Here is a 19,312-nt window from a genome sequence, read left to right as displayed (position 1 = left end):
TCTTCCACCCTCATTGTTCCTTCCTCATCAGTTTTGTCATTTGGGATCTACATATGCCATTATTCCCAATAGCAGGCCATATAAACGTCTTTTAGTTTTGTCATCATTCTTTCTTTTTCATAATATTTTTTTTATGATTGCTAATTTTTCAGGTTATAATTTTGTGACCCAGTTTCCTGCTGGTGCTTTAAAGTTACAGATTACACAATCAGCTTTAGCTGTGAGGTACGGCACAATTATGGACGATGAAATTTATCTAGGTAAGTAAATTCCGATTTTGTTGCAGTGTGTATAATATTTATGTATACTATTTTATGTATATATTTTTCAATTGAAAATTTATTTCAACCAAAATCAACATCAACAGGTACATATGTACTACAGTCAACTCTCCCAATTCTGGACCCTCTCCGGAAAAACAGAAACTTTGCCAAAAGGTACATTTTACCATTAAAATCACATTCAGAGTACCAGAATTTCAGGAAAACCTGACATGTTAGCCCAGCCCAAGAGTGTTCGGTATTGGGAGAGTGGACTGACTTTGTGTATACTATTATGGTATTTTAATCAAATCAATATGTATCTTTGAAATCACTTAAAATTTGATGAATTTGACAGCCTTAAAAAATAGCACGGATCACTGGATCCTGAATGGTAACTCCATCATCAGCACTGCCAAACGCACAATACCATTTGGTAATACATTCATCACATACAGTGGAGCTGGAATGGCTGTGGAGAATCTGACATGTGATAAACCACTACCTCAACCCCTTAACCTTTATGTAAGTACTTAACTATATAATCTTTTTCTTTTTATTATGACTGGTTGTTTAAGCCTTGAATGTATTTTCCCATCAGTCACAAATCCACTTAACAATTGCTTTCTTTTATAAATATGAATGTTATTCCACACACCAGAAAGTAACTATTGATACATTTTTTTCTTGTAGCTTTTGACTATTAGTAACAAAGATCCTAACATAAATTATAAATACAAAGTACCTGTTGAGGGTAGATCTGTTTATGTGTGGGATGCGTATGGTCCGTGGAATCCATGTACTAGTTTGTGTAAAGGTAAGTATCACATAGTAGAATACATATTATAATATATATATCATAACATACCTGATTGTATTCTTGCAATTTGATTGGTCAATTAGGCATCACATGTCGCCCTATCTCATGGAAAAGTGATATCTAATGGTGATCATACTAATGCACGTTCAGCTTTCTTTAAAAATGTTGAGAATTTTTGCCACGCTACGGCGCTACCTCGTTAAAATAGAGCAGTCAATTTTTCAACTTATGAAATATTCTCACCATTCAACTTATAAACATTAATATTTGTATTCAATAAATCTTCCCAAAATGACATCCTGAAGTATAATTGAAGGCCTTTACCCTAGAGCCCACTGTACTCCAAGAAGTTTCTTCATAAACACCCAAGTCTAGGCCCCCTTTTGCCACCGACCTTGTCAACCTTACAGTAGTTAAGCTATCACTAGGCCTACATCATATAATGTAGGTTACATGCTAATGTAAACCCTATGATACCAGTACTGATATCAATCTGGATAGGATATTAAAACACAATCCTGTATTATCCATAGGGCATACAGATTACATGATATCATTTCCATGTCTCGTCTGAAATGGAATTCAATTTGTTTATGAATGGTCTGTTTTTTGAAAATAATACCCAAAATGCTCATATTTTAAACCTCATTTGAAGACAAAGATATATAGTTCACATAGTCACCTCATTCTGGTGTAATGTTAGTAGTGGATCATAGTCTCTGTAGGTACATTTTAAAATACATTTCTTTAATTATTTTTTTCTAACACTTGCATCATTTCAGGTAAAAAAAGTAGAAGGATTCGTTGTCTACGACAAGTAGATAGAAAACAAGTGAATTTATCCTTTTGCTCGGGCAACAAGCCTCAACCAATCACGTCCAACTGTAATTCAAAGTGTACTTTAAGGTATGAGGGTTGTTATTGAAACTATTGCATTGGTCTGTGTTGTGTATCTAAAGCCTTGTCTACACTATCAAACTTCGTGTGACAACAGAATGTGCTGTGCCTATATATGGGCATATCACTACCATTTGGGTGCATCACACTTTTATTTTTCAAAGTAGTTTGATAGTGTAGAGAGAGCTTAAAGCATATATTAGTTTTTAATAGGCTCTGGTTGTTAGGTGTTATATTCTATTTGCAGCTGTAATTAAGCTATACTAGGATTGAGAAAAGGTCCCATTTAAACTGGGGTAACATTGAGATGGACTGGTTTGTTTATTGAAATATAGATTGCTTCATCATTAATTAGCATAATTTTTTAACATGTTTCAGCTGGGAAAAAACTTGGGAGAGCGAGTGCTCAGCATCATGCGGGTCAGGAGAGAAGATGAGAACAATAAAATGCATCAAGATGCAGAAACATCGCAGCTCTGGCAGCATCGTTGGCAACGGCAACTGTACACATCTGCCAAAACCACCGGAGAGAGTTGGGTGTTATGGAGAATGCGTTCAAACTGCAACATGGATTTACTCGCGCTGGTCTGAGGTAGGCTATCAACTTATTTTGTTTAATTGTTTATACTAAATAATAATTTGCTTAAACTTGGTTCCCACTACCAATGCAACGTACACAAACTACGCAACATAAGAAAATGCCCTTCCAGTAATTGCGTTTAACCTGCTTGAAATCAAACCCGCTATGTCTGCAGCACTGTTGCGTCATTGGTTTCTACATGTATTTATGCAATACAGCACTTTGCATCAATACGTTGTTGTGTTGCATTCTAGTGGCAACCATGCTTTACTAAACTAGCCCTGATATCACACAAGCAGTGATCTTAAATGTCATATTGCATTGTCTTTCTGTATGCTTCAACATAATATTTAAAATATATTTGCTAAAATTAATTTTAAAAAGAAAGGTTTTTAATAACTAACATTTATATATCTGCTTGTGCATAAGAATGCTTCATTTAGGACCCAATTGTAAGTATAGCTTTCATTTGTGCTTTATGTTCAACTATCTTGCTTCTCTATGATCATCCTTAATTTTTTTGTTCCTGTTTTTCCGTTTTGTTGGTTTTTATGTTTTTTGCTTGGGTTTTCTGTGTTTTTTTAAATTGGTTTTTTCTCTTTTATTGTTTTTTTCTGTTTTATGGTTTTTTGCTTGGTTTTTCTGTTGTATTGTTTTTGTGAGATGTTATTGGGGTTTTCCACTATGTTGAAAATCCCACTTGGGGTTTTCCCCATAATATACTGTAGAGTAATGCAAATGGGATTTTCCACATTGAATTGGGGTTTTCCACAGATTTATATCTATCTAGGATTTTATTATGTTGTTTTTATGTTTTCTTGAATGTCTTTTTGTATTGGGTTCTGGGCTATATATTCACTAATATTAAATTGATTGTATTTCTTTTTTTATTCAGTATTGTTTTTGTGTGTGTAAATTGTGTTAATTTGTAAATGTCAGGTGGTTATTTAGATAATTTATTTGTCTCATTTCTTTAAGATTTTCATTAGAAATTGATTTGTCTCTTATTTAAAACAAAAGTATTTTACATATTCCTTAATATTTAGTGTTCACGGACTTGCGGACGTGGTACACAGAGACGAAGTGCATATTGTAGTGACTCTTCCAGAGGTTCAAGGGGGAGTAGATGTGATAGTTCAAAACGGGTTGTGGTGCAGACATGCAACGTAGGACCATGTGCAGAATGGGTACCTGCAGCTTGGAGTTCCGTAAGTTTGGCCTAGAATTAGGAAAACATCATCAAATTGAAGAGAATATAGTTTAATTGTATTCACTTTTAAATATAAATCCAAATAACTGAACAAATGACAATGCTGTGGGTATCAGTGGCTGGATCTCAATAGAGATACAAATAAAATAAGCACTGACAAAATGACAATGCTGTGGGTATCAGTGGCTGGATCTCAATGGAGATTCAAAATGACAATGCTGTGGGTATCAGTGGCTGGATCTCAATGGAGATACAAAATAAAATAAGCACTGAAAAAATGACAATGCTGTGGATATCAGTGGCTGGATCTCAATGGAGATACAAAATGACAATGCTGTGGGTATCAGTGGCTGGATCTCAATGGAGATACAAAATAAAATAAGAAAAAAGCTAAATCAAAACAATAAAGTTTTACTTGTATTTGCAGTGTTCTGTGACATGTGGTTCAGGGATTAAACGGCGTCATGTGATCTGTAAGCACGACGCAGTACGAGTGCGTCACAATCAATGTCCCCAGAGTCAACGACCTGTTGATACAGAAGCTTGCCAAGAGTCCGCTTGCCCAGAATGGGAAGCCCAAGAATGGTCACAGGTAAGCAGATAATTTTGCTGTTTAATTTGAAGGCATTGCTACGTGCCACCATCCAGTTAAAAAATACCTAAATATACCTAAAAAAATACCTGTTCACAGTAATATTTATTGTTATTGCTATTGTTATCGTTATCATTATTGTTATAACATATATGTTATATATAATATACATATGCCAAAAGATAATCAAGTTGGATTTTTTTTTTTTTTCAAACCACATATAGCATGTATGAATATAAACATAACATATATATGAATAAAACAAACAAAAACAAATGTTTTCACTTAGTGTTCAGTATCATGCGGCAGTGGATATAAACGCAGACACGTAAGCTGTAAAGATGGCGAATCAAGACGCACAACGCACGAGTCGGAATGCAATGCTGCCATGAAACCTATCGATACTCGATCATGTAGTCTACCAGAATGCATCGTTGTAACAACAACCGCTAAGCCCATAATTAGAAGACAAAACGCCAACTGGAGAACTGGAGGCTGGACCTCTGTAAGTCATTTTATTTACTCTATTTTACTGCGTGTTACATTAATGGATAATTTACAAGGTGGCGTGGCTAAAAATGAATCATTTATTTTCTATCTAGTGTTCAGTGACATGTGGAACTGGTACCAGGGCACGTCTAGTAAGTTGCCTTGACAACCAAAACAATCCAGTACCTGAATCATCTTGCAACTCAAATGCCCAACCAGAATCACAAGAGGAATGCAACAGGAGAGAGTGCCCTCAGTGGAGAACAAGGCCATGGCAACCGGTGAGTATAGTCTCTACCTCAGTTTAGACATTTCCAAAATAATCAGTAGGCCTAGACTCTGGTAAATATTAATTTACTTATAATATTAATAATAATAATTTATTTGAACATACTCTTTTGTAACAGTGGCACACTTTGATGTGAAGGTGCGTTCTACAATCAAAATTTACTAAAACCACATTACAATGTTAACTATAAACTTTACAACAATAATAATAAAAATGAATGTTCTATAAATCTTCTTTCAGTGCTCGGTATCTTGTGGCTCTGGGACACAAAGACGAGATGTAGCGTGTATGTACAGTGACAACCAAGAAACGTCCGGCAACGAGTGCAACATTAACGACAAACCAGCAGAAGAGAAGACCTGTCATCTGTCACATTGTGTGGCGACGAGGAAACATGGAAGTGCACAATGGAGGACTGCACCATGGGGAGAGGTACGTTGAAATGTTTTATTTTGTAATCAGTGCAAAACAAAATGTGCATCTTTGGCAAAAGAGTAGACCTTATAATTCTGTCTTCTCACTTGTTGTTTAATGTGTATGCTGCCCTCTATAAGAAAACAAAATATTAAAACTTAAACCGTTTTCTTTCTCATGAAGTGTTCCAGGACGTGTGGGGGCGGTGTTCAAGAACGCTTAGTGAAATGCGATTCAAGATCATGTGATCAAAACACTAAACCTACTACACTTCAAAAATGCAACACAGATGCATGTGCTACCTGGAATTATGGAGAGTGGGGAGAGGTAAAAAATGACATTCTTTTTAATAACCAGAATCACTGTATTCACTTTATAATATTTACGTTTTAAGACACACTCATGACAAAGAACAAGTCCACTCCCAAAAACTTGTCTTTCTAAAACTTTGTTTATGTAGATCATCTTGTGTATAGACCTAAAATGTTTGTTCGATGACAGGGTTGCCATCTTTTTATTTTTTATTTCATATGCATCCAACAGAGAGAAACTCGGCAATTATAATTTATCGTGCTTATATACTAAGTCTTTAAAAAGGACAATGAATGTAATCACTTATGGTTATTTTTAGCAGAGCCAGGTCACTCTAGGTTAAGGGGTTTTCTTGAACCGTAAAACTATCCCCCATCCCCCTACCTATGGGCCTGCTTAGCAATATGCCTAAATTGAGAATTTTTAAAATTCTATGCAAGACATTAATTAATATTTTCAGTGTTCTGTGAGTTGTGGCACTGGCCAACAGTCACGTGTAATAGCTTGTGTTGCAGAAGATGGTAGCACAATAGATATGGATAGATGCGATAGTAGCCAGCGACCAGCTGACACAATACACTGCAACAGACTACCTTGTACTAACTCCTGGAGGAGAGATCCATGGTCTTCGGTAGGATAGCCAATTAATTTATTTGTTAATTTATGTGAATTTGAGAATTAGTTGTCTACGTATGTATATTTTAAAATTGAAATAACAATAATTAGTTTTGTCAGAAAATTTTATAAAGTTAGGTAAAGTAAAAGTGTGCCCTCTATCGTGTCTGTTCTGAATTTATAAAACATGTGTGCTGATTGGTTAAATACATCCTAATGAATACAATACATGTGTGCTGATTGGCTAAATACATCCTAATGAACAATGTAATGTATAATTTGTACACTTTGATTCTTTATTGCGATATATTTATCACTGCATATTTATTGGATTTATATAAATCAAATCTTCTTAATTTCATGAAAATTGGTGCTACAATGAATTAGCTTTATTTATTAATTATTTAAAATGTTATTAATTATTTACTTAACTGTATCATTATTTTGCTAGAGATTAATAACCTCTGTATAATACCGATAAAAGACTTTTAATACCAGCCAACTTGCTCCTAAGAATACACTGTTACTAATCTTTCACTGAGCAAGAGCTACTGTTACCCAAAAACTCTGCAATTTCTTTCTGGCTGTTTTACTTTATTGTTTTGATTTAGATTTTTGCTTATTTTATTTTGTATCTCCATTGAGATCCAGCCACTGATACCCACAGCATTGTCATTTTGTATCTCCATTGAGATCCAGCCACTGATACCCACAGCATTGTCATTTTTTCAGTGCTTATTTTATTTTGTATCTCCATTGAGATCCAGCCACTGATACCCACAGCATTGTCATTTTTTCAGTGCTTATTTTATTTGTATCTCCATTGAGATCCAGCCACTGATACCCACAGCATTGTCATTTTTTCATTGCTTTTTTTTTTGTATCTGCATTAAGATCCAGCCACTGATACCCACATCATTGTCATTTCATTCAGTAATCTGCCTTTTGATTAATAAATTAATATTTATTTATAATAAATATAATGAAATAAATAAAAAAACATTCCTAGAGCTGCAGTAAAGTGGAAGTTAATTGTTAAGTAATTTAAATGTTTACTGATAAAACTTTTTTTGCCAGTATTTAAATTAATGTGTCCAGTAGTGTACATAGTCTATTTTGTTTGTTTCAGAAGGTTACTCCTAATTATTGGTATGCTATAGGGCCTATGTATCTATACACTCAACTCTTAATTGCAACTGAAGGTGCGGCCCAAAAATATGCTCTATACTAGGTAGAAGAAATCATCCGACACATGTCCTCCCATAACATTCATGTTTCCCACCTTTGCTCATAACATTCATGTGTCCCACCTTTGCAACATTTATGAGTGCGGACCTATAAATTATCAATCGTTGTGATCTGATCGTATAGTCTGACTGTGATAACTTAATATTGTAAGTGATAGATGATATCATAAGAAGTATAGTGAAAGGTCATAGTGAATTACGCTGTTCTCACTGGGTGGTGCTGCTTGTATAAACTCTGCTCTGCATAAAGTGAGGTAAGGTTTAGCACAGTTTGCTTAACACCTGGATATGTCTAGTTAAAAGGTTAGCATTTCAACTTAGCATCTGTGCAGCTCATACTGTAATCATTCATTACTTATTTTCTAGGAGGAAGAGATTACCTCCAATATCCTTAGAGTTTGGGTCCGTGCGACACACTTAATTTTCTTCATTATAAAAGGTAGCTAAATTAATTGATCAGTTAGCTTACAGGGTATGACTCTGTTAGCCTAAGAGGTCTGTAAGCTAAATTAATTGATCAGTTAGCTTACAGGGTATGACTCTGTTAGCCTAAGAGGTCTGTAAGCTAAATTAATTGATCAGTTAGCTTACAGGGTATGACTCTGTTAGCCTAAGAGGTCTGTAAGACAGATTGTCTATCTATGGGAAAGTAGATAAGTTGTGCCGGGTGGATACTTAGTTGTTGGGATCATTTGGAACTATATATTGAAAACATAGGTAAACATGTATGATTTAATTAATTTAATTATGAAACTTAAATTAAACTAAGTAATTCACTCAGGATATTAAACAGTTTAATTATTATTTTAATATAAAATTATGATGATAATTAATGAGTTGTGTTAGATTATGTTTAGTACGAGCAGATGTAACATATTATATTTGGAATACAGTTTTCCAGGAACGGATTGAGAAAGGGACATAATTAGGATCAATGACCCTGCTTCCTAATTCTGGTACCTGAACGCTGCTGCAGTTTATTAATATATAATATCTTCAGTTCAAATTTAGATGATTTGTATATTTTGAAGTATTTACTATATAATGTATGTATTAGTCAGTCAACACCTTTGTATATTTACTGTATTTGAACATTTGTGGTTACTTATTAAGAATTTTGTAAAATAGCTTATTATAGATTTAATTTGTTGTTACTGTAACTATCAGCAAGATAGCCACAGTCTGTCTAAATGACCATTGATGAATAATAGGTCTAGAGTATATTGTTAATATTGTGTAATTATTGAGAAAAAAAACACTGCTGTTTAAAAGGAATTAAATGTATATTATAATAGGTAACGTTAATGTGTAGGCCTACTGTACAGTGTTAAGTGGTTAACATAACTTTATATTAAGATGGCTGTAACACTGCTTCAATGTATTACAAGTTACAGTATAAAAAGGTTAGAACTCAATGCTTTGTTAGAAAAACTTTGTTAGAAGATAATAATATTATGCTATCGGTAATTTCATTGGTCAAAATTATTTATCACCTCATGATTTGTTGAATAAACTGTGATGTCATCAGACATATTTACTCTGTGTGGCTCCTTCGGGAGTCATACATAATTTTTTAAAATTCAATTTGGATGACCTTTGAACTATGCAAATTAACTAAAATCAAATTACAGAATAATTAATGATTGGCTGAATTGGCCCCTGTCTCCTCCCATGGCCTCTACCTACAGCCTATCACAACCTTTCTTCAGTCTATAGTCTGCTTTATAATTTTCAAACACATTTTGATTGGCTGGAACTGATAGCCACCAGGTGTTTAACCTGGTTTCATCTTGCTCCAAATCTGATGGGGTCATGATAAATTGGTGGTCACCACCGCAAACTCCCTTATGATATTTTAACTGTTTAAATGTCTGACTCTGATGTCATGATGTTTGTTCAAACACTAATGTATGCTTAGTTACTCTTACCATCAACGGATCATATTTTAAAATTAAACATAAAGTAAGTTAATTTCTTTTTAATATAACTTTTTTCTTCTCTCTCTCTCATGTCACACTAAGAATTGATTGAAATTTATTATAGCAATTGTTTGGGTATCTGTCTGGTTCGTTTGTTGTTGTAAGAGTTTATCATGGTCTGACTCTCCTGGATTTGTTTCTTTTACTTTCAGTAAAGTTTGCTTTTGTAGGAGTTCATAGTATTGAGGCTAACATCAGCTAACTAAAATGGTTATGTATATTACATTATAGTAGATATCCAAAGGCAGATCATCTCTGAAAATAATTACAATGCTGGAGATACAAATACAATAACCAGAAAGCTAAATCAAAAGTAAACAAAAAAAGCGCCAAAAAAAGTCACAATATATCGCAATATAATTATTCTAAAATAAAAATATTTAATAAATTTGACCTTTTGGAAGATTCTTATTATCAAAACTTTATGTTACCATGGTAACACTAGATTATTATTATTTAATGGAATGTGTTTTGGTGATGGGATCTCAATGGGAGATAATGCCAGTATCAGTGATTCTTAAATTGTTAGTATTAGGAGTTGTATTGAGCTGTAAATCATAAAATATGTTGTGTCTTCGTTCTCCATGCTTCAACGACTCGCTAGCTATTGAATTATGAATAATTTCTGCTTCCTACTGTTTTGCAAAATAAATCCAGATGATTGTATAACTTAGGAATTTGTTAAAAATTTCATTTTTCTCCTAATTAATAACTAGAATTATTATATTTTATATGAAACCATTATGTAGTACTGTATATATTTTATATAAATCAGGCAAATTACTGAAAAAATGACAATGCTGTGGTGGGTATCATTGGCTGGATCTCAATGGAGATACAAAAAAAGCACTGAAAAAATGACAATGCTGTGGGTATCATTGGCTGGATCTCAATGGAGATACAAAAAAAAGCACTGAAAAATGACAATGCTGTGGGTATCAGTGGCTGGATCTCAATGGAGATACAAAAAAATAAGCACTGAAAAATGTCAATGCTGTGGGTATCATTGGCTGGATCTCAATGATACCCACAGCATTGTCATTTTTTCAGTAAGTTGCCTTTCGATTATTGCTGTGGGTATCAGTGGCTGGATCTCAATGGAGATACAAAAATAAAAAGCGAAAAGCTAAATCAAAACGATAAAGTAGACAGCCAGAAAAGTTAGCAGAGCTTTCAGGCAACACTAACCCTTCATCACTGATATGTATACAATTATCTATTATTGTACTGTTGCTTGTGAGTGAGTTAATATTTATTATAAATGTTGTTTATAATTTTATTGACAGTGCTCTGTAACCTGCGGTACTGGTTACCGTGTACGAACTGTTACTTGCCAGTCAAGAACCGGGAAAGTCCTTTCCGATGCGTCATGTGGATTAGACAAACCAGAAGAGAGAAAATCCTGCAAGAAGGAACAGTGTATAGGATGGGAAACAGGGCCTTGGAGCCAGGTAAAATTAATGTTCAGCAACATTACATGATCAATTATCAATGTAGTTCCAGTTCACAACAGTCTAATAACTAACAATGGAATCAAATAATTCAATCAATCCAAAGGTGTACAATATTGTGAAAGTTGTATAGTTAAACCATTATAGAAATATTAAATCATTTTTGCATGGTGTGCTGTGATTGGCTAAAATGTATGTTAGGTTTCTAATTATTCCGAAACTTAAAGTAGCATGAGCATTTAAACCGCTTAATATCCTAGCTGGTACAAATGTCAGTCTGCAGCATTTAAACCGCTTAATATCCTAGCTGGTACAAATGTCAGTCTGCACCATTTAAACCGCTTAATATCCTAGCTGGTATAAATGTCAGTCTGCAGCATTTAAACCGCTTAATATCCTAGCTGGTACAAATGTCAGTCTGCACCATTTAAACCGCTTAATATCCTAGCTGGTACAAATGTCAGTCTGCAGCATTTAAACCGCTTAATATCCTAGCTGGTACAAATGTCAGTCTGCAGCATTTAAACCGCTTAATATCCTAGCTGGTACAAATGTCAGTCTGCAGCATTTAAACCGCTTAATATCCTAGCTGGTACAAATGTCAGTCTGCAGCATTTAAACCGCTTAATATCCTAGCTGGTACAAATGTCAGTCTGCAGCATTTAAACCGCTTAATATCCTAGCTGGTATAAATGTCAGTGTGCAGCATTTAAACCGCTTAATATCCTAGCTGGTATAAATGTCAGTCTGCACCATTTAAACCGCTTAATATCCTAGCTGGTACAAATGTCAGTCTGCAGCATTTAAACCGCTTAATATCCTAGCTGGTACAAATGTCAGTCTGCAGCATTTAAACCGCCTAATATCCTAGCTGGTATAAATGTCAGTCTGCACCATTTAAACCGCTTAATATCCTAGCTGGTACAAATGTCAGTCTGCAGCATTTAAACCGCTTAATATCCTAGCTGGTACAAATGTCAGTCTGCAGCATTTAAACCGCTTAATATCCTAGCTGGTACAAATGTCAGTCTGCAGCATTTAAACCGCTTAATATCCTAGCTGGTATAAATGTCAGTCTGCACCATTTAAACCGCTTAATATCCTAGCTGGTACAAATGTCAGTCTGCAGCATTTAAACCGCTTAATATCCTAGCTGGTATAAATGTCAGTCTGCAGCATTTAAACCGCTTAATATCCTAGCTGGTACAAATGTCAGTCTGCACCATTTAAACCGCTTAATATCCTAGCTGGTATAAATGTCAGTGTGCAGCATTTAAACCGCTTAATATCCTAGCTGGTACAAATGTCAGTCTGCACCATTTAAACCGCTTAATATCCTAGCTGGTACAAATGTCAGTCTGCAGCATTTAAACCGCTTAATATCCTAGCTGGTACAAATGTCAGTCTGCAGCATTTAAACCGCTTAATATCCTAGCTGGTACAAATGTCAGTCTGCAGCATTTAAACCGCTTAATATCCTAGCTGGTACAAATGTCAGTCTGCAGCATTTAAACCGCTTAATATCCTAGCTGGTACAAATGTCAGTCTGCAGCATTTAAACCGCTTAATATCCTAGCTGGTATAAATGTCAGTGTGCAGCATTTAAACCGCTTAATATCCTAGCTGGTATAAATGTCAGTCTGCACCATTTAAACCGCTTAATATCCTAGCTGGTACAAATGTCAGTCTGCAGCATTTAAACCGCTTAATATCCTAGCTGGTACAAATGTCAGTCTGCAGCATTTAAACCGCCTAATATCCTAGCTGGTATAAATGTCAGTCTGCACCATTTAAACCGCTTAATATCCTAGCTGGTACAAATGTCAGTCTGCAGCATTTAAACCGCTTAATATCCTAGCTGGTACAAATGTCAGTCTGCAGCATTTAAACCGCTTAATATCCTAGCTGGTACAAATGTCAGTCTGCAGCATTTAAACCGCTTAATATCCTAGCTGGTACAAATGTCAGTCTGCAGCATTTAAACCGCCTAATATCCTAGCTGGTACAAATGTCAGTCTGCAGCATTTAAACCGCTTAATATCCTAGCTGGTATAAATGTCAGTCTGCAGCATTTAAACCGCTTAATATCCTAGCTGGTACAAATGTCAGTCTGCAGCATTTAAACCGCCTAATATCCTAGCTGGTATAAATGTCAGTCTGCAGCATTTAAACCGCTTAATATCCTAGCTGGTACAAATGTCAGTCTGCAAACGTTTTTTTTAGATAATTTGGTTATATAATGTAATAAATGCTTTTATTGAGCTTGTTATTGTATATACGTATATAACACAATGAAACGTAAAATCAGTTAATATTAATTAAGAGTGTTTAAGTGTTTTATAGCTAATGTTTTTGACAGCCAGTCAGTAAAAGCAGCATTAACTATACTTATGTGTGCAGTGTACTTATGACAACGTTGGCCATGTAACCTGGGAATTTGCCATTCCATTTATTAACACATATTCATAATCATAGTACAGGATTATGAGCTCTCTGTACATGGTAATAAAAGAAAATAACTTCTATCCTCTTTCCCATTATATCCAACCTTCTCAACCCCATGCACTTAACACACCACCACATTCTCCTCCCACTCCTCACCTTTGACCCTATAAGTATCCCTTTCTCTTATTTTCCTAGTGCTCTAGTTCATGCGGTACTGGCGTTCGTACACGTGTCGTACGCTGCATGAACGGTAGTTCTGTTGCACCCCTATCTGTATGTCCAACTGACAAGCCTACGAACGTTAAAAGCTGCCATCGTAAGCATTGCAAAGCATTTAAATGGAGAACTGATTCGTGGACTAAGGTGTGTAGAAGAACAGTACATGATACAGGTCTTCCTTGAATTAACTATCCAACACGATAAATATAACCATAGAGGTATTATAATATCTCTATGAAATAACAGTGAAACAAGGCAGCCGTCATGTTTAATAAAAAAAAAAAATAAATGTTAACTTTATTTTTTAAATATCCATTTGAAACCAGATGAAATTTTTGGAGAATTATTTGTTTGTAGATGCAACAAATTTCAAACAATCATTTATTTAAAATATTAAAACTGTTAAATTAATTTCTATTTCTTGGAAGACCTGTTGTATTGTTTGGAAAGACAATAATGTAAATAAATGTATCTACTACTTATTGTTGAATAGCAATGTCAATTTTATAACATAAAAACAATATACGGTACATAATATTCATAATTAATGTTGGGCTTTAATAATCATATTATTTATATTAACCAAACTGCGAACATCTTAATTCTTATTATTTCTAACTGCACGCACTTTTACTAATTTATGATTTTTTTTTCCAAGTTTAAGTTTTAGAGATATTTTTGTTGAATATTTCAGTATAAATTTCTTTTGTTTTTTTTTCATTTTGATTAAATTTCTTGATTTTTCCCCTTTAATTTCTATGTACTAATGAAATCCTTAAAAACGCTACTTTTCTGTTTCTTTTTTTTTTAAATTTCAATCTATTTATTTAATCTTGCAAATAAAACCCAAATAAATACATTGCATTCTCTGCTTATTTATACCAACTTTTGAATTGTAATTTACAACAGTGTTCCAAGACGTGTGGCAGCGGAACAAGAACACGCCGAGCCGTGTGTCAAAACAGACGTGGTATCGAGGTCAATGAAGGTCATTGTAACGTTGACACCAAACCACGTCTGACTAAGAAGTGTAACCGTGAGGCATGTCCGGTATCTAGGTTACCGCATGCTTGGGTTGCTGGGGCGTGGCAAGAGGTTGGTGACATTTTTATTTGATAATTTCTGCCAGTTTTCTAGATTTTTTGTTTGTTTAAATTGTTACATTTTGTGGTTTTGTTCAATACTGCACACATGGCCTTGTACAACATATGTTTTGTCAAATAAATAAATGACATTAATTTGTTAACAGCAAATTTGTACCGTATATCCTCTGGAATTATCCCTCTATTAATCCCACCCCTACTTTATGTCTGATTTCACAAACAGGCATATCCCCGGGTATAGTCCCAGTATTGACTTTTGCTTAACAATCATTTTTTCTTCCAGAACCAGGCTTTCCCCAAGTATAATCCCACCCCCCAAAGTTGGCCCAATTTCATGTTCTAGGGTGGTAGGATTATACCAGAAGATACACGGTATTTATTGTTAATTTTTTTGTACAACATTGCAGAAATATGATACTTAATTGGCTAATTTGTTTTTCTTCAGTGTTCAACAACTTGTGGAGAAGGAGTGAGTCTAAGAGATGTAAAGTGTCACATGATGGACCCAAGAGGGTTACCTCTCCCAAATATGGGCAATAGATGTCACCCACAAACACGCCCCTCTACCAGAAGACGCTGCAATGCTGGCGAGTGCCACTGGACTCACCAATGGAGAACAGGTCCATGGAGTGAGGTATATTATAAGACTTTCTTTTAATACTAACATTATTTACTTTAATCTTATGTATTTATTTTTGAGTCTTTAAGGAAATGTAATTGCTGATATCGCTGTTGGATGTATGTGAAATAAAATAAAATAAAAATTAAATATTTATGTGGGTTACTCCAATTATAACAAAAATAAACATTAATAAGAAAAAAAATAAAGATGTTTGTTTTTATTTTTCTTTGCAGTGTTCTAAGGAATGTGGAGAGGGTATTCAAAGTCGAAAGGTTCAATGTAGAGGACACGATGGCGTAAGGCTACCTATATCTAATTGCAATGTGGCGCCCTCTATTATGCCAGAAACCGAGAGAAAGTGCAATAGTGTTTCATGTAAGTTTTTGAGTAAAGCTATTTACACTTGTTAGCTATTTACACTTTACACTTGCTATTTTCACATATGAATCATAATCACTTGTTCTTATAGGTAGTCCATCCAGTTGTTCTGAAGTAAAACATTTATTAGGGTCTACAACAGATCAGCACTACACAATCAGAGTACAAGGAAAACAACTTAGAGTTTATTGTCATCAGATGAACTCAAATTATCCTCAAGAATTCTTGTCATTAAAATATGAAGATGAAAACTATTCTGAAATATATTCAAAAAGGTAATAATATTCTTGATAGAATTTTGACTCTTGATAACATTCTTGATAAAATTCCTGATAACATTGTTGATAAAATTCTCAATAACATTCTTGATAACAGTCTCGATAAAACTCTCGAAAACATTATTGATAACATTTTTTATAACATTCTCGAGAGAAACTATTTCTTTTATTGCAGTTTTATTTCTCAATGAATTTTAAGCATTTATTCCAAATGATTTGTATTTGTTGTAGGTTATTAAATCCTAAAAGTTGCCCTAACCAAGGCAGAAGAGATGATAACTGCCAATGTACGAGTCGGGGGCATGAAGAAGCAGGCTATACTACATTCAGTAAAATACGATTTAATATTACAAATATGCAGATTATGGGTGAGTAATGGTTCCTTTCATAATAAATCATCAACTTCTCATGTCTTTTAAAGCCCAGATTCGGCCCGGCACAAGCTTTGTGTGCTTTCGGTTTTCCGTTGTCAAGTGAGGTCATTCATGCTCACTGTTGATTGGTCAAAAGAAAAAAAATGTATGATTTCTGGAAACAAAGGGCTTCTTGAATTCGGAGTTCAAATCAGGTACGGATTCAAATCAAACCTGTACCCATTTTCCCTGATATTTTTCTCAGGGCGATGTGAAAGCAGTTTAATTTGTACTGTATATTATTCATTCAATATTTTTGTTTTATTACTGCAGTTGATGATGCCACATTTTCTAGAACAACACAGGGTCAGTTTGTACCTTTTGGCACAGCCGGTGACTGCTACAGTGAGCGACAATGTCCACAGGGTCAATTTAGTATGAACTTTGATGGCACCGGCTTACAGTTAGCCAATTCATCAAGCTGGAATACTCAGGGACATTTTGCAAGTTTAACGTTAGATTTAGTAAGTGAAAATATGTTTTTTGTTAAAAATGATGCTTTAACAATATTAATGGCCTAACGTCAATTCCTTCTGTACCCTTTGTCTATGCTTCCCTAAAGCTGAATTTACACTTGTTTGCGCAAATCGACAATATCAGCTTATACGCATGTGCAGAAAGGGATTTGTGAGATGGAAACATGAATACACATGCGTATAAGCTGACGCTTTAAATTTGTGCCAACAAATTCGCATAGTGGAAAAATGGTAGGAAATATGCACATGATAATAAAAGAATATCAAGATTAATATTATAAACTAAATGCAAATCTTTTTTTTTTTCAGGATTCAGGATCTATAAAGCGTGGGAAATGCGGAGGATTTTGTGGTAAATGCATACCAGTGACAATGACATTAGAATATGTATCATGACATATGTAATGTTATTACCAGAACATTTGATCAAAAATTGTGCAGATTTTTATTACTGGTATAACACTGTGAATTTGCGAGATCCGCAACTTCATAGAGCTGCAATTTGGGAAATCTGTGAGATCTGCAACTTCATAGAGCTGCAACTTGTGTGATCGGTAACTTCAAAGAGCTGCAACTTGTGGCAAATTGTAAGATCTGCAACGTCATAGAGCTGTAACTTGCGAGATCTGCAACTTCATAGAGCTTCAACTTGTGTGATCTGCAACATCATAGAGCTGCAATTTGCGAGTTCTGCAACTTCATAGAGCTTCAACTTGTGTGATCTGCAACGTCATAGAGTTGCAATTTGCGAGATCTGCAACTTCATAGAGCTTTTTGTGTGATCTGCAGCGTCCTAGAGCTGTAACTTGTGAGATCTGCAACTTTATAGAGCTCAAACTTCATAAAGCTGCAACCATTTAAAATTGACCACATGATACAATTTCTTCAATAACTTATAGTAAATTAAAAACACTACATTTAATAATTTATTTTTATAAATCTATCTGTTTTTAGATGATTAGTGTGGTTGCTATTCACACTATGCTAGATTTCAGTACTTCATTGTTTTTCTCCTAAAAGCAAATTATTCATTATTAAGAATATGTTTGTTGGGGCATACAGGACACAAGGGAGGAGAGGGTAATTGGAGTAAACATATAGCTGTATACTTAAGTCACTATTTTTTGTTAAAGCTGGTGGCCTACTGCTGCTCTTGTTTACATATTTATTTAAATACAGATTGGTGCAATGTTGGCAAAGTGTTTGTCAAAACCTTAGAATTAAGTTACTTGGTAAAAATTAATTACTTGGTAAGAATTAAGTTACTTGCTAAGAATTAAGTTACTTGGTACATAGAAAAACCAATGACGATCATCTATATAAGTTTTAAAGATAAAGTTATGTATAAGTAATTTGGGGATTGTTTTGAGATTTCAGATTATGTATAAGTAATTTGGGGATGGTCTTGAGATTTCAGATTATGTACAAGTAATTTGTGGGATGGTCTTGAGATTTTATAAATAACATCAATGTATAATAGCGTACATGGATGTCTGTTTTAATGGTTAGTTATACATGGTGTTAAGCATCAATTGCCTTTATGTGTGAGTGACCCCTTACACTAGCACTTGAGTGCTACCAACAGGATGTTTGTCGGACATAAATAGGCCGCCAATGTGATTCTGTGTTCTCCGAGTCTGCGTATGCTGCCTTTTTGTTTAAATAATTTATTATATTTATAAAATAGGGTGCTAAATAGGTGTGTCATAGATTAAGATTGTAACAGAGAGTGGAGAGGTTCTCATCCTGCAGTTGTCTAGTGATGAAGATGAATTATCAAAATGAAGTTTCATTTGTTTCAATGTAAGAGGTTTTGGTTTAAATTGTTTTAAAACCAAATTCAGGGTATTTCAAATGGTGCTTTGGAATATATATATACTATATATATACAGTATATATACTGTATATAAACTGTATATATACTATATATATATATGTATAATATATAGATATACTTTATATATACTATATATATACTTTATATATACTGTATAAACTGTATATGTTAAAAACGCGTATAATAATTTTAAAAACAACTAAAAATATTTTATTGCAAAATGTAAATTTATGGAAACAACAGTGAAATAGTATGTTTTTTTATATTGATGTCCTTAGTTGATTAGAGTTGGTCTATCATTCATTACCTCAGTTCAATAGTCTTTCTAATGTCGCTGTAAACAATCTTCCTTTCTAATAATTACTTTGGTTCTGATAAACCATCCA

At 34.2% G+C, this 19,312-nt stretch overlaps 1 protein-coding gene across 1 annotated transcript in view; it reads left to right on the top strand.

Moving 5' to 3' along the window:
- Window positions 1-19,001, top strand: part of LOC140058351 (A disintegrin and metalloproteinase with thrombospondin motifs 9-like) — a 65,859-nt gene extending 46,858 nt beyond the window's left edge. Inside the window, exons 17-37 of the mRNA XM_072103914.1 lie at window positions 153-260; window positions 619-785; window positions 954-1,077; window positions 1,863-1,986; window positions 2,356-2,569; window positions 3,604-3,765; window positions 4,195-4,359; window positions 4,649-4,864; window positions 4,962-5,129; window positions 5,378-5,569; window positions 5,735-5,878; window positions 6,324-6,494; window positions 10,991-11,155; window positions 13,796-13,963; window positions 14,729-14,914; window positions 15,368-15,556; window positions 15,778-15,919; window positions 16,014-16,197; window positions 16,432-16,568; window positions 16,887-17,077; window positions 17,399-19,001. Of these exons, the coding sequence (XP_071960015.1) occupies window positions 153-260; window positions 619-785; window positions 954-1,077; window positions 1,863-1,986; window positions 2,356-2,569; window positions 3,604-3,765; window positions 4,195-4,359; window positions 4,649-4,864; window positions 4,962-5,129; window positions 5,378-5,569; window positions 5,735-5,878; window positions 6,324-6,494; window positions 10,991-11,155; window positions 13,796-13,963; window positions 14,729-14,914; window positions 15,368-15,556; window positions 15,778-15,919; window positions 16,014-16,197; window positions 16,432-16,568; window positions 16,887-17,077; window positions 17,399-17,485 (3,404 nt within the window). The 3' untranslated portion in view covers window positions 17,486-19,001. The remainder of the gene's footprint in view (window positions 1-152; window positions 261-618; window positions 786-953; window positions 1,078-1,862; window positions 1,987-2,355; window positions 2,570-3,603; window positions 3,766-4,194; window positions 4,360-4,648; window positions 4,865-4,961; window positions 5,130-5,377; window positions 5,570-5,734; window positions 5,879-6,323; window positions 6,495-10,990; window positions 11,156-13,795; window positions 13,964-14,728; window positions 14,915-15,367; window positions 15,557-15,777; window positions 15,920-16,013; window positions 16,198-16,431; window positions 16,569-16,886; window positions 17,078-17,398) is intronic.
- The last annotated feature ends 311 nt before the right edge of the window (window positions 19,002-19,312 follow it).

The sequence above is a fragment of the Antedon mediterranea genome, chromosome 9, assembly GCF_964355755.1.
Source record: "Antedon mediterranea chromosome 9, ecAntMedi1.1, whole genome shotgun sequence".
Classification (NCBI taxonomy): Eukaryota; Metazoa; Echinodermata; class Crinoidea; order Comatulida; family Antedonidae; genus Antedon; species Antedon mediterranea.
The sequence above is the reverse complement of the archived record's forward strand: the minus strand, read 5'-3'. Positions and strand labels throughout refer to the sequence as shown.